The sequence below is a fragment of the Mesoplodon bidens genome, assembly GCF_964165515.1.
Source record: "Mesoplodon bidens genome assembly, chromosome: 1".
NCBI classification, from domain to species: Eukaryota; Metazoa; Chordata; class Mammalia; order Artiodactyla; family Ziphiidae; genus Mesoplodon; species Mesoplodon bidens.
In genome coordinates, this window is record NC_138176.1 from 103,811,107 (window position 1) to 103,824,013 (window position 12,907).

General features: G+C 55.3%; 1 protein-coding gene across 1 annotated transcript in view; it reads right to left on the reverse strand.

Moving 5' to 3' along the window:
* The window catches only part of ABLIM2 (actin binding LIM protein family member 2), a 156,171-nt gene that overhangs the window by 54,051 nt on the left and 89,213 nt on the right, over positions 1–12,907 (reverse strand). Inside the window, exons 9-10 of the mRNA XM_081229099.1 lie at positions 10,591–10,668; positions 2,876–3,022 (exon numbers count right to left, since the gene is read on the reverse strand). Of these exons, the coding sequence (XP_081085225.1) occupies positions 2,876–3,022; positions 10,591–10,668 (225 nt within the window). The remainder of the gene's footprint in view (positions 1–2,875; positions 3,023–10,590; positions 10,669–12,907) is intronic.

The window sequence follows — 12,907 nt, forward strand, 5'->3', positions numbered from 1 at the left end:
CAGTCTAGTCTCCATCCCCAGGCATCCTCTGCACAGCCCCGTTGGCCAGTTTACACCATACAGATGTCCTGTCTTCTCGCCTGCACTGTGCCCAGGGCTCATGGTCACACATGGGCGTGGCAGCTCGGCGCTAGTTGCCCACGTGCAGGCTTTGGCTGTCGCATTCCTGGACCTAAGGTCTGAGGCCCATGCAGACTGGAGTCTGATTGGTGGCTGTCTAGGTCGCGGATCAGTTTTGAGAAACAAGAAAAAAGAGCGGGCTGCTAATTCATGCTATTTGATAGAGAAATGCTTTCAACACATTTATCCTCGAGGACCCAAGATATTCCCATAAGTCCCACTTGGAGGCGCATGACATGGCCCAGGCTAACCCAGCCCCTGGACTTTTTCTCTAAAGAAAGCCGTGACCCAGACCTCAGGTCAGACACAGGTGTCCCAGGTGTCCGTATCGCAGGGCCGGCAGACACAAGGGAAGCATGCGGATGAGATATGATTATAAAAATAACCAACGCCGAGGAGGATGCCCCAGCCTCAGAGGGTCAAGGCCTGATGCCACACTCAGAGGCCACAGTCAAGGGCCTGGGACACCCTCCAGGGGAGCCTCGGTTGGTTATCTTTACCATCCGGGCGGCAGCGCCATGAGCAAACGGGGTGGGCCGGGGGCAGTTACCTCAGGCGGCGTCGGCGAGAGCAGCCGAGGGGACTGTGGACACAACACAGAGTTACCCGTTAGGCCCGGCGCCTGGTGGTCACTCGGGGAGGAGAGCACCCCGGCCCAGGCTCACCTGCACCACGGACCCTCCTCCACACGGGAGGGAACCCAGCACGAGACCCAACACACGTTCCAAAACCTCCTTTTTGGAGTCATACAGTCAACGGCACGCGAGGAAAGGGCCCCCAGGACACTGCTCTCTGCGGATGAGCCTGGACCTTGTCTCATCCTGGCCCGCCCCCGCCCTGCCTCTCCCCCACGAGGACCCATTTCCGAAGGGAAGACTGTTGGCTCCGGGCGTTGGGTGGCCACACCTTGCGAGCCCATCACCCTCGGCTTTCTTCAGAAGAGAGAAAAGGGGCCCAGAGAAAGGAAGTGCGATTCGGAGCCTCGGGGCTTGGGGTGAGGACCAGTGTGTGGGGTAGGGGGTCATCGGGGCCCTGGGGAGCAGTGACCGGCCTCCCCAGCCAGGCACCTCCCGCTGGAGCAGGTGAGCACCGCCTGCCACCTACAGATGTGTTACCAGGACTTAGGGAGGGACCGCCTGGCAGAAGGGGCTCTGGAAACGGGGCTTCCAGGCAGGGAAGCTCACCTGTCTCCCCCTCTCCTGGACAGGTAGGAAGATGCTGTGGAGAGTTTCCGAGGAGGAGCCCTGGCGACTGGGGACGTTTTCTCGTACCATTAGAACGGCAAGGGGAAAGTGTCTCCCAATCTTCCCATTTCATCGAAGGGGAGACTGAGGCTCAGAAAGGCTGGCAGATATCTGTGCTTCCAGCCCACTGCCCTTCCCTCTGCTAGCTTCCCACACTCGCATGAACTGCTGGAAGGCTGCAGTTCCAGAGAAGCAGGGGAAGCGGTCCGGTCCCGAAGCCAGTGTTCGTTCAGCTCAGCGCACTGACCCACGTTCTGTGGCCCACTCCACTATTTACCCACAGAAGGGCTCCCACAGAGAACACCTCTGAGCAGCCTCCCAGCCGGGGCATGGCAGGGCCTGTGGAGGGCAGAGGCCTCGAGGTCCTATGAGATGGAGGAGGGACAGAACCCTAATACCTCGCTCTGGGCAATGGCTACAGCCGGCACGGAGGCAGTAGTGACCAAGGTCAGCCACGAGGGCCCAAGCCCCAGCTCTGCCCCCGTAAGCAGCACGGTCCTGGGCCCAACCCGTTCTCCCTCACCCTTGTCTTCTCATCTACATCCTGGGATGGTCATTCCCAAAGTGCTGGGCCACAGGAAGTGGAGCGACGCCAAAGTCCAGTGTCAGCACAGAGTGAGAGCGGGCCTGAGGAACGGGTGATGGCTGTGATATCAGCGACAAGGACTAGTCACTGCAGCATGACCGGTGAGTGTGCTGTGAACCTCTGGACCCCTGGGCTGTCCCCGTCCTGCCCTCACGCCCTGCAGCTGCGCCAGCTGCTGGACCACAGCAGGTGTCTGCCAGGCTGGGCTTGCCTGCACGAGCCTGGCGCCCCGGAGCCTCAGCTACACCTTGGGAGACTCAGAGTGGGGCCCCCATGCCGGGCCACCACACGTGACCGGCACAGAGACACGGCCGACAGCTGGCAAAACACGCCTCCTCTCCATCCCAGGCACCCCCATGGCCCGGTCACACTGAAGTCTCAAAAAGGAAAAGCGACTTCATCAGCAAATTCCAGGTTAAATGGAGAGGAGCAGCCGTGATTAGGAAGGCCCAGCAAAGGACACTGCCCACGGGACAGGGCGGAAGAAGTCGTCTGGGGTTCAAACAGGGGTCAAGCCAGCTCGGGGAGCTCATGGGACGGAAGAGCGGGCCAGGGCTGGGAGAGCCGGAGCGTGGCCTGGAGTGCTCTGGACAAAGGAACAGGATACATTTCCCGATGAAGAACATCAGCCCAACTTAAGAAAATAAAGAGACTCTCGCTTTGCTCCTGTCACTTTCCTGATTGCCAGCGAGATTCCTGCTTTCTGCGCCCGCCGAGGGGGCCTGTCCAGACCCTCTCCGTCAGTGTGTCTGCGAGGGGCAGTTCGGGGCCAGAGCACATTGGGAATTCTTTAAAGAGGAGGCGCAGGTTATCTGAGGGGGTAAAGTAGGCTGAAGCTGCCGGGCGGCCGTGGGGACGGATGCCAAGGGGACTGGCTATGGGTGCCACGCCCCGCAGGCTGGCCCCGGGCCAGGCAGAGCCGTACCTCGCTGTAGCTCTGCCTGTCCCCCACCGAGTGGCTGATGAAGGGTGAGTAGGAGATCATGTCGGGGCGGTCGATGTTGTAGATGGCCTTGTTCTTAGGGAGAGCGGCCAGGTCTCTGTAGTCAAGGATCTCATCACCCAGCTTGGCCTGCGAGAGGAAGGAAAGAGCCGAGGGGGTGGTCAGACCCACAGCTGGAGGCGTGGTCGCTTGGCAGCCATGGGTACAGGTGGGTCTGGGTGAAACGAGGCCGAGGGGCAAAGGCATGAGGAGCCTCATGGCACACGGACCTGCGTCCCCGCAGATGGTGAGAACTCAGCCCGTGGTCTAAATACACACACAACCACACACACACACATCCATGCTTGCATACATACATACACACGTACGTGTAAACAAATATACGTGTGCGGGCACTGAAAACACACATATACACACATATATGCATGCATGCATACAAATACACACTTGGATGCATGCATACAAACACAAAGACCTGCACACACACAAATAACGTGCATGCGGGCACAGAAAACACACACATGTAGACATGCATACAAACGCACACATGGATGCATGCATACATACACATGCACGTAGTATACTTGTATGCATGTAATGCACACACACGTGTGCATGCATAAAATACATACATACGTAAAAGATGTACATACATGCATTTAAACACATGCATGATGTGTGCATGCATGTATACACACATGCAAACACCCAACACGTACATGCAGACCCGCACGCACAATATACGTATGCATGCGGATGTGTACATATGCACGCACACAGGGAACATGCCCGCCTACAACTGTGGAGGGGAGATACTGACACACCCACACCTCCACACACTCACTCGCACCCACACAACCTCACCCACCAAACTAGTACACACGTATACACCTCTCTACCCAGCCAATCACACACATACACTCAGGGCTTTGGAGCACTTTCAATACGCAGGCAACTGCCTGCGGTTTGCCGGCCAGCTGTGTGACCTCAGCAAGGTCACTGAAGAGGTGCTCACTTGTGGTGACGCACCTGGAGCCACCACATCTGCTTATGTGAGGTCCACCTGGGAGCTTGCTCCCGTGATTGGGCCTGGCCTCCCCTGCACCGCCCGCTGGCCCCTCCTCCTGGCTCCGGGGGCTGCCTGGGGGCATGTGACTGACTGGACAGGCCTTGGAGCTGGGTGGCCACCTCAGCTTGGCTCTCACAGCAGGGCCGAGGTTCCCCCCCGAAACACCGGTCTCAGTCCCCGTGTCCCTGCAGCACCCCTCCAGCGCCGGCGGAATGTTTACAGCCCACGAGCCCAGTGGAAGAGAGGATGTGAGTCCCCAGCCTGCTCCCAGCATGAGCCAGCTCCTGGTGCGGCGGATGCCCAGGCTCCCATCCCTCCTGGAGCTGACACACCAGTCACCTCCTTCCCCCGGTTCCCCTCTGAGGATTAATCTCAGCCTGGCATTGCCAGCCACAGGCAAAGCTGGCCACTCGGGCTGTCCCCGCTGGCTCGGCTCAACCCCCAAACCCAGCAGGAACGCTCATCTCAACCCCGGCTTCCCTCGGTGCCCCCGGCCAGGTCAGTACTGCCCCTGCCCTCCTCTCTGCCCCTTCCCAGACCCAGGCGGCTCTGGTCAAGGCCCTCACTGCCCGCGTCCCTATCCAGTCACAGCCTCTGGGGGGCTGTCCTGCCAGCATTTCTTCTAACAAACACCACCAACAGCAGCGTGACACTACACCTTCCACCCTGGAGAGCACTGGGCTGAGCCCATGAAGGGGGCACTCATAGGACCTCCTCTTCACAGAGGAAGAACCGGAGCCCAGAAAGGCTGGGTAACTTGCCCAGAGTCACACAGCCAGAGAGGAGACGCAGGCTGTCTGAGTCCAGAGTCATGCTCCCCGCCATGGCTCTCCTCTCCACCAGGGCCACATCGCTCAAACTCCAGCTGCACCCCGTCGTCCTCCAGCTCACATCCTCCGGCAGCCACTTCCGGGATGGGTGACACAGCCCTCACTGCAGTTTCCAAACTTGGCCCTGATGTTTCCAGCCCATTTATCATAAGGTATCTCCTCCTTGTTCCCCCAGTGTGCCAGACTCAGCCTCCACCCTCCAGCTTTCCTTTATCCTCTGAAGTCCAGCAGCCCACCTCCTCCAGGAAGACTTCCCTGACCACCAACTCCAAGGCTCCCGTGAGTCGTTTTGTATGCTAGGGGCAATCCCTGCCATCTGGGACGTAGGCTGAACACCTGATGTCTCAGATCTCTGGCGATTCCCTTGGGAACCCTGGGCAACGTTCAGAAGACCTGAGTTCAAACCCTGAGTCTGTCGTTTGTAACTGTGGTGCCGCCAGATCAGCATTTTTGAGCTGCTCCTCTCTGCCTTCCGGGGAAATCTGAACTCAGGCCCCTGGGGATCTGGCCCTTGTGTATCTGCTCATCCAAGCCTCTCACTCCCCCACCCATGCCCTTTGTCACGCTCAGCCCCTTACAGTTTCCAGAACATCCAGAGCCTGAGTGAAACGGAGCAGGACCCTATGGTGCTTCCACCCATGTCCTCTGTCTGCCTTTTGTCTGTAGAAAAACTTCAGCCAAAGAATAAGTTTAATCAGAGAAGGGAGAAGATGCAGAAACAAAGGAAAACACTCAAAGGAGACCAAATAATAATAGTTTAATCATTAAGCAAAGTCAAAGACCTTTAGTTCCTCCTTAAGGGCTACAGGTAATATTCTGAGCCGTATCCTGGGAGCTGCCTTATAGATACTGAAACCCCTACCAGGTGGAAGAAGTTAACTACATGATGACCAGACTGTAGCCATGACATAAATGGCCACAACTCCAAGAATTGGCCTCAAGGAAGTGGGAACAAACTGACCCTGGAACTGAAGACTAACTGTACTTAAAACAATCAAGATGATGCTGGTCAGACCACCGATGACCAATTTCAAGATGACTGTCAGAGCTGACTGAAGTTTCTGCATGTAGCCCCTTCCCTCCATCTATAAAAGCTCTTGCCCAGTGATTGTCAGCGGGGCCAGTCAGCCTTTAGACAGGAGTCCGCCCTCCTCTAACTCGCCCTGGTTGCCGGCATCCAAAATAAAGCAAAGTTTCCTTTCCACCAGCCTTGCCTCTTTATTGGCTTTTGAGCGGCGAGCAGCCGGACCGCACTTTCGGTTACATGAGGGCTTGGTACATGCTGTTCCCTCCCTCCGAAATGCCCTTCCAAGGCCTCTTTGCCTGGCTCATCCTCTGGTCCTTCCAGATTCAGCATGCTTCCCCTCCACCACCTGAGGTGGATGTTTTTCTCCTGTGAGTAAAGGTGCTGATTTTGTTGGCGCATCTGTCTCCTTTTCTCCTAAGGCTGGTGGCTCCTGGGGGTTCAGGACCCTGATTCACCATGGAGTCCCTCTCCCTAACTCCATGCTTGACATGGCACAGGGCCTCAGGGCAGGCATGCTGAATTGAGCTAAAATCGATTGCACATTTGCCAAAGCCAGCTGGGTTCTCTGGGTCTTTGTCTCCCCCTGAAAATGGGAATACCACCTGGGCCTTGTCCATCTGCTGGGTTTCGTGACCATCAACAGAGCTCAATATAAAGGGCGATGCTGCCGTGGGGCTGGGAGAGGCCGGCGTGCACAGGTCACTGTGGAGGCTGTGTCCGCCCACCCACCCCTGTCCTGCTATGATCACAGCACTCAGTGCCCGCTGGCTTTCTCAGCCCCAGGTGCACAGTCAGCAGCACCTGCCTTGCCCTGACAGCGGGGATCAGGGAGGCAGCCCGACGATGCCAACTGCCACCAAGGCGACCCTGCTCAGAAGGAAGCCTGCCCGCCCCCTGCTGGCCAGCGAGGTGGCTGTGCTCTTGGCTCCTCAGCATTTGTCCTGCCCAGCGGGGCCTCACAGATGCACTTCCTTGCATCCAAGTCCTGGGGCGGTTGCCATGACAATGGGCTATGTTGTCTAATTGGCGGAAGGCCACTGGAGCGTGTGTATGTACAAGTGTTTTCCCTTAGCTTTCTTCTCTCCTACACTGTATCCAGCATAACAAATAATAATAAGATATGACCATATATGTTATGGCTATAATATAATCCTACCGATGATATAATCTAAAGATGCTGCTTTTATGCTATGCCAACTCACTGCTTTATTGCCATGGTGAAGAAAGGTTACAAAACAATACAGCCAATGTGACCATGTGACCTCGTTTTGTTAAAAAAAAAATACATGCACACAGAGAAAAAGAGACCTAAAGGGCATACTTCAAAATATTAACAGTGGCTACTCTGGCTGGGAGGATCATAAATGGTATTCATTTTCACCTCTGCACCAATCACTATTTTGTTGCTAATAAATGTAGGTTACATTTGTAATAAAGAAAAAGGCAGTGAAAAGGTTACTTTAAAAAACTCACAATTTATTGAGCGCCTACTGTGTGCATGTTTTATCCTACATACTAAGGTGAGTGAGGCACGGCCCCTGCCCACCAGCAGCTCACAGCCCGTGTGGGAGACGGTAGCCACATCACATGATAAATTCCCTGCCATTCCTGCACACAGGGACATCGCGGGGAATTGATCTCTTCCTGATGGGCAGGAAGGGAGAGGGAGGGAGAGGAGGCTGCATTTGAGAACAACCATCCCACAGCAGGCGGGTCCCAGGCGGCTGGCATCCTTTTAAGCACGCTGAGCTAGTGCATGGATTGGGACCGCCGTCCTGAGGTCCTGAGTGTGCCCAGCGCTGAGCAGAGTTGGGTGCACAGTAGGGTGACAGGAGATACCAACAGGGAGACAGAAGGAAGAGCAGAGGGACTGAGCCTGAGATAAGAAGGGCATATGCTTGACCAGACTCTCGTCTCCTCAGTGAAGGAACTGCATGGATGTGCACTGCCAACTGGTGCTGAGACCAACCCTGACTTGGGAGGGATGGCCAGGGTGGGACGTTTCCTGGCTGGGCGCTGGCCATGGTGCTGGGAGTCCATGTGTTAGAAATGGATGCAGGTCCTTGGATGGTGGCTCCATGACTTAGAGGCTGTGACACAGACTAGCTTCTGCTCCTCTCTGAGCTGCATCTAACTGGGATGCTGAGAGGCAAAAGAGACAGCAGAGTACGCTTCTTGGTACCCAGGACTCAAGGCACCTCTGGAGCGTCAAACTAACAACTGGTGCTTCAGATTCAGGAGACAGGATTAAATTAATTCACCCGAGGTCTTCTATTTACTTATTTTTTTTAACTTTTAATTTTTAAAAAATATAGCAGTGTGAGGGCTTCCCTGGTGGTGCAGTGGTTGAGAGTCCGCCTGCTGATGCAGGGGACGCGGGTTCATGCCCCAGTCCGGGAAGATCCCACATGCCACGGAGCGGCTGGGCTCGTGAGCCATGGCTGCTGAGCCTGCGCATCCGGAGCCTGTGCTCCGCAATGGGAGAGGCCGCAACAGTGAGAGGCCTGCGTACCGCAAAAAATATATATATATAACAGTGTGTACACTTCAAGGCCTTCTGTTTAAAACTGGAATCCAGCACGCTTGTATTAGCTGAGCGAGAAGTCTATCTCTGCTGGGACGGTGCGACCAGCTGGAATCTACCTCGGCTGAAGGCACACCCAGCTGGTGGGTAACTTCTTTGCGCACTGTCATCCTTGGCAAGTTCGTGTTCCCCAAGGGCGGGGAGGCCATGTGACCTGATCAAGAGGCGTGGACTCGGCTGTGCTGAGAACTGCCAGGTGGAAGAAGGGACCCAGCAGGGCTGGTTTTCAGCACTGAGCAGCAGGGTTCCCTGGGAAGAACCCAAGCTCTGTGGTGGCAGAGACCTGGGTTCAAAGACAGCTCCACTGCTTACCGCTGCATGAACTTTAAAGTGACAGTGATCACAGAGCCCAGCGTCCCTGCTCACTGCACCGTTACATGGTCACTACCATACCTAAGCCTCTTACAAACACCAGTTTGTTCAAAAAATAATAGTTCATGTTTAATGAGCAGTTTACCAGCAGTAGCTGCAGTCTGGGGACACGACCATGCCTAGTCGCATGCCGAGTGCTTCACAAATACTATCTCATTTAAATAATAATAGTCATTATTATTATTATTCATGATGATGATGGTATTAGGGGCTAAATCGTGTCCCCCCAAATTTCTATGTTGAACCACTAGCCCCCAGCACCACAGAAGTGACTACATTTGGTGATATGGGCCTTTAAAGTGGTGATTAAGGTAAAAAGGGGTCATTAGGGTGGGATCTGATCCAGGACGCCCAGTGTCCTTCTGAGAAGAGGAGATTAGGACACAGATGTGCACAGAGGGATGACCACGTGAGGACACAGGGAGAAGACGGCCGTCTACACGTCCAGGAGAGAGGCCTCGGAGGGAACCAACCCTCCAGACACCTTGACTCAAGACTCCCAGCCTCCAGGACGGTGAGAAGATACATTTCTGTGGTTGAAGCCCCCTGGTCTACGGTACTTCACGGCGGCCCCGGCAAACGAGCACAGATGTCCTAACAGTAACCTCAGCGAGCGAGTGTTTCCTGTCCTCCCTCTGGGCTCAGGGCTGTGCCCGGGGCCTCCCACTCAGTACCTCAGTGGCCCTGGGCAGCAGGCACTGTGGGTCCCCAGGTACAGGTGAGCTCCCAGAGGCTCAGAGAGGCTAACATCTCGCCCAAGGGCACACAGCTGCCTGGTGACTTCATGCTGCCTTTCTGAGCCTCCGGGTTTGCATCTGCAAAGGGTCATCCTGCGATTTACCCTCCGGACTAGAACCCTTGTTATTATCACCCATCGGAATTAGGGTCAGGAATGGCCCTAGCCCAACTAGAATGAGAGTTTGGGGAGTGAAAAGTAGTGTTGAGAAGAGCGAATCCCATCTCCATCGTGTGAGAGAAAAATGAGGCCCTGGCCGGGTGGTGGTGGGGGGAAGAGAGAGGCGACTTGTCCCAAGTCACCAGCTATCCTTCGGGTGTGCAGCTGGGCCAAGACACACAGTCCAGGGCTTGCCCCCTTCCCCTCTCCCACCCTGCACAGGCTCTTTCCCAGACAATGAAGTTTGCCACTTAGACAAGTAAGCTAGCAAATAATTACAACCATCACCTTCCACTTCTAATCCCACGACCCAGAGGTAACCGTTATTAACTATTCGTTAAAATGTTCCCAATCATTTTTAGACTTGTATGTGCATGCACACACACACACACACAAATATCCATACCCATAATACACACGCATGTACACACACGTGCACATATACACATATGCGCACACACACACACCTGTACATACATATGCACACAAATACATACACACACAAACGAAAATGGGATCACATAACATATATTACCCTTCACATGCTTCTTCTAAAAACACATTAGGAACTTTCCACAGCAACGGGCACAGATCTGCACCGTTATTTGGGACACGTGCCCGAGTGTTATTTACGCAGGTGAGTCCTGGCTGTGGGGATGTGGATGTGACTCACTGACACCTCTGTAACCACAGCTGTGAGCACACCTCTCTGCTCACCTGTCACCACATCACGGGGCGGCCGTGGTCACACAACACATCCACACTGGAGGCTCCGACCTGGCCTCACGGTCTGCACCAATCTCTCCCGTAGTCTCCGGGGGAGGGGTGCTGGCCCCAGCCCCCCGCTCCGAGGGCACACTCAGCAACGACCCCAGGCCCCGGGGCCCCTCCCCACTCTCCACAGAGAGAATCCAACTTACATATATCACGCGGCTTGGAGACCCTGAGGTGCTGGAAGCAGGGACGGAAATGATGCTCTCTGAAGAGGTTCTGGTTTCCTAGGAGAGGAGACAGGAGGAGGCTGAAGCACTGTCCACGCGGAGAACCTCTCAGAGGCAATTACACTCCAACAGAAATGCCGGCTCACGAGATACTCTTTATTTGCAGGTTGAAAGAATTCTTAAAATAAACATGCAGGCTTGAATGCACGACAGCACAGCTGTAATCAGAAGACACAGCAGGTGACCCTGGCTGCAAGCAAAGCAGCCACGCTTTCAGCGCCGGCCGGAATCGCTCCCGTGATCACCAAGCTTTCACGGCGTCAAAATTATCTGTTTTCCGGAGGATGAGAGCAAGCGATGCAGTTTCCGTGTTTCTGCGCGCTCCAACGGCAAAGGCAGAATTGTGCTGCCCAGAGACCTTATTCTCCGTGTCGATTACGGGGGATGAACTGCAGCTCGTTCCGCCAGCCCCACCTCTGTTGTCTGACTCGGCGGCCGTCACGTCTGTGACCTGCTCCTCGCGTGCCCACTGAGGCTTTGGAACCATCCCCCCGCCCCTCCTCTCTCAGTTCCGACCGTGACTCCTGCATCCCCGAGGTGACATCCCTGAGATGACTGTCCATCTCCTCCACTCCCCCACGTCAGGCCCCCCATCACTGCGAGGACCCTGCCTTTCTCCAGCTCCCACGCCGCTCGCTGCATCTGTGTCCATCCCCACCTGTCAGGCGTGACCGGGTAGCTCCTGGACCCTCTCCTGGTCCAGCCCTCAACCCTGCTGGGACCACCCACGTACCCAACTCTCCACACCTCCCACTTGCCCCGTCTAAACGGGACACATCTTCACAAAGGGCCCCCCTCTCCCTACCCATGCACGGCTCCTCTCTTGTTTTCTAAGCAGGCCCCTTCCTCCCACCCCCTGGAATTCTGTCCAGCCCCTCTCAGTGGTCCACACCCGCTGCAGTGGTGTCAGCAGCCTGGGAGGGGCCGCATTATGAACTGAATTGCAACCCTCCAAAACACATATGTTGAAGTCAACACCCCAGTACCCCAGAATGTGGTTGTATTTGGAGGTATAGGGCATTTAAGGATGCAATTAGGTTTAAACGGAGTCTTTAGGACAGGCCTGGATCCAATCTGACTGGTGTCCTTATAAGAACAGGAGACTAGGACACAGACGTGCACAGAGGGATGACATGTGAGGACACAGGGAGAAGACGGCCCTCTACACGCCCAGGAGAGAGGCCTCAGGAGAAACCAACTTGCCCACAACTTGATCTTGGACGTCCAGCCTCCAGGACTGTGAGAAAATACATTTCTGCTGTTTAAGATTCCCAAGTCTGTGGCGTTTTGTATGGCAGCCCCAGGACACTAACACCCATCATGGACCCCCGCCAAGTGGATGACCCCCAGCTCTGGCTACACTCAGCACAACACCAGCGAGAACGGGACAACACCAGGACCAGGTGTGAGGTCGACACGGTAGTGGGAGGGACAAACCTGAAAGGCATAGGGGGTGGTGCCTGGGCAAACCTGATTGGGAGCCTGGTTCTGCATCTAGAAGGAAAAGAGAAGAGGGAGAGGGCGTGACGCTCTGTGGTCATCTCTGCTCTCGGTCACTCGTCCAGCTGGTCCATCCCCTCTCCTTGCCCCAGTTATCACCCTGGCATTCTCTTGAGGCCTGCCCTGCTTCCCCGGGCCCCTCGGAGGCAGGGGCTGGGGTCCCTTAAGGAGCTCAGCCAGACCCCTGAGGCTCAGCCACCCCCAGTAAAACACAACGTCAAGTGCTATTGCAAAGGAGATGCACCATCGGAGGCCAGTAACACTGGGTCTGTTTTATCACTGTCCCTGTGGCCAGGTTGCCTATTGTACTAGGCAAAAATGATGTACATACACATTTAATACATTTGAAAGAAAACTTTGACTCTCAGCTTCCTTCTCTATGAAATGGAAAAACCTGCTTGAAAGGTGCTTTCTGTTTCTGAGGACTTAGGCACAGCCTGTTAGGGGCTTGGCACTGGTGAATCATCCTTACTTTTATTTCAGTTCAGTTTATTCCAGCTCACGGCAGGAAGCCCCTTCTTTGCAAAGCCGACAAACATTGGTTGTTTTAAAAGAAAAGTGCCCCTAAGCTGAGAGCTGCAGCAGTGGCACAAGAACTGTCCCCCAGACCAAGAGGGACACTTCCTGGCACAGGTGGGGCGGCACCGGCTTACTGTCACCATGACCCCGATGGAAGGGGGCTTGGGCTCTTTGAGCGGCAGCGGGTGCCTGGGTTTGCTCCGGCATGTTTCAGGGT